The sequence below is a fragment of the Priapulus caudatus genome, unplaced genomic scaffold (genome assembly GCF_000485595.1).
Source record: "Priapulus caudatus unplaced genomic scaffold, Priapulus_caudatus-5.0.1 Scaffold1593, whole genome shotgun sequence".
Classification (NCBI taxonomy): domain Eukaryota; kingdom Metazoa; phylum Priapulida; class Priapulimorpha; order Priapulimorphida; family Priapulidae; genus Priapulus; species Priapulus caudatus.
The window spans coordinates 70,746-71,984 of NW_014578654.1; the positions used below are offsets into that span (position 1 = coordinate 70,746).

Here is a 1,239-nt window from a genome sequence, read left to right on the forward strand (position 1 = left end):
GGTAGAATGTAACCTATCATAATAACCCTACAGGGTAAGGGTAAGGGTAGAATGTAACCTATCATAGTAACCCTACAGAGTAAGGGTAAGGGTAGAATGTAACCTATCATAGTAACCCTAGAGGCCCGGGTAAGAGTGAATGTAGGGGGTAGAATTTTACCCAACATTGGAACCCTACAGGGTAATGGTAGCCCTGGGGTAGAATGTAACCAGGATGTAACATATAATAGTAACCCTACGGGGTAAGGGTAAGGGTAGGGGGTAGAATGTAACCTATCATAGTAACCCTACAGGGTAAGAGTGAATGTAGGGGGTAGAATGTAACCCACTATAGTAACTAACCCTACAGGGTAAGGGTAAGGGTAGGGGGTAGAATGCAACCCACCATAATAACCCTACAGGGTAAGGGTAGGGGGTAGAATGTACCCTATCATAGTAACTAACCCTACAGNCATGGGACAGCGCGGGCGGGAGCGTAGTGGGGAGCTAGAGGCTACACACCGGTAGAGCTATTATACTGTATGCGAAGTTCATCTATGACCAAATGATCTCATATGATAGCTCTAGTACTACAGCCCTTGTTGCCCAGGGCGTCTGTGGCAACAAGGAATATAGTACTAGAGCTATGACTAGATGGTCGATTATGACTGATCACTCAGGATGTCGGGTTAGGTTCAATTCATGGATATATAAAGCGCTGTACACAATTCATTTTCACAATGTGCAACGTGTGGAAATGTAGACAGCTAGCTCTTATTATCCTTGGGCCTTTAATTGTACGAGATATCGGGGAATGAATCACTTGATACCTTCAGCAGGCACTATACTTGATGTCGCTGCCTCTGTCGTGGGGAAGAACGCTGTAGTAGCTGCTGTAGTTGTTGCTGCAGTAGTAGTAGCTGCTGATGTAGCTGCTGGCACACCACTGGTCTGTCCGACAACACCGGATATCGTGATGGCAACCACCACCATCACCATGGTTGTCATGGTTGCTAGGATGCGGAGATGTGATCCTGCTACTGATGCAGGGCATCGTAACGTAGGCAGACGCTGCTGCCATCGCGTCCGTCCGGCCATAACCACACCGCGCCGGCTCTACCTGCACTATATCCTCCTCTTCACGGGCAGTGTGCCACTCCTCTTCTCTTGCTCTCGCTCTCTCTCTCTCTCTCTCTCTCTCTCTCTCTCTCTCTCTCTCTCTCTCTCTCTCTCTCTCTTTTTCTCTCTCTCTCTACCTCT

General features: G+C 48.1%; 1 protein-coding gene across 1 annotated transcript in view; it reads right to left on the minus strand.

The window, feature by feature from the left end:
• Positions 1-1,199, minus strand: part of LOC106817093 (fibropellin-3-like) — a gene marked incomplete at its 3' end in the record, with an annotated part of 8,243 nt that extends 7,044 nt beyond the window's left edge. Inside the window, 1 exon segment of the mRNA XM_014821741.1 lies at positions 810-1,199. Coding sequence (XP_014677227.1) covers positions 810-1,077 — 268 coding nt within the window.
• Between the last annotated feature and the right edge of the window lie 40 nt (positions 1,200-1,239).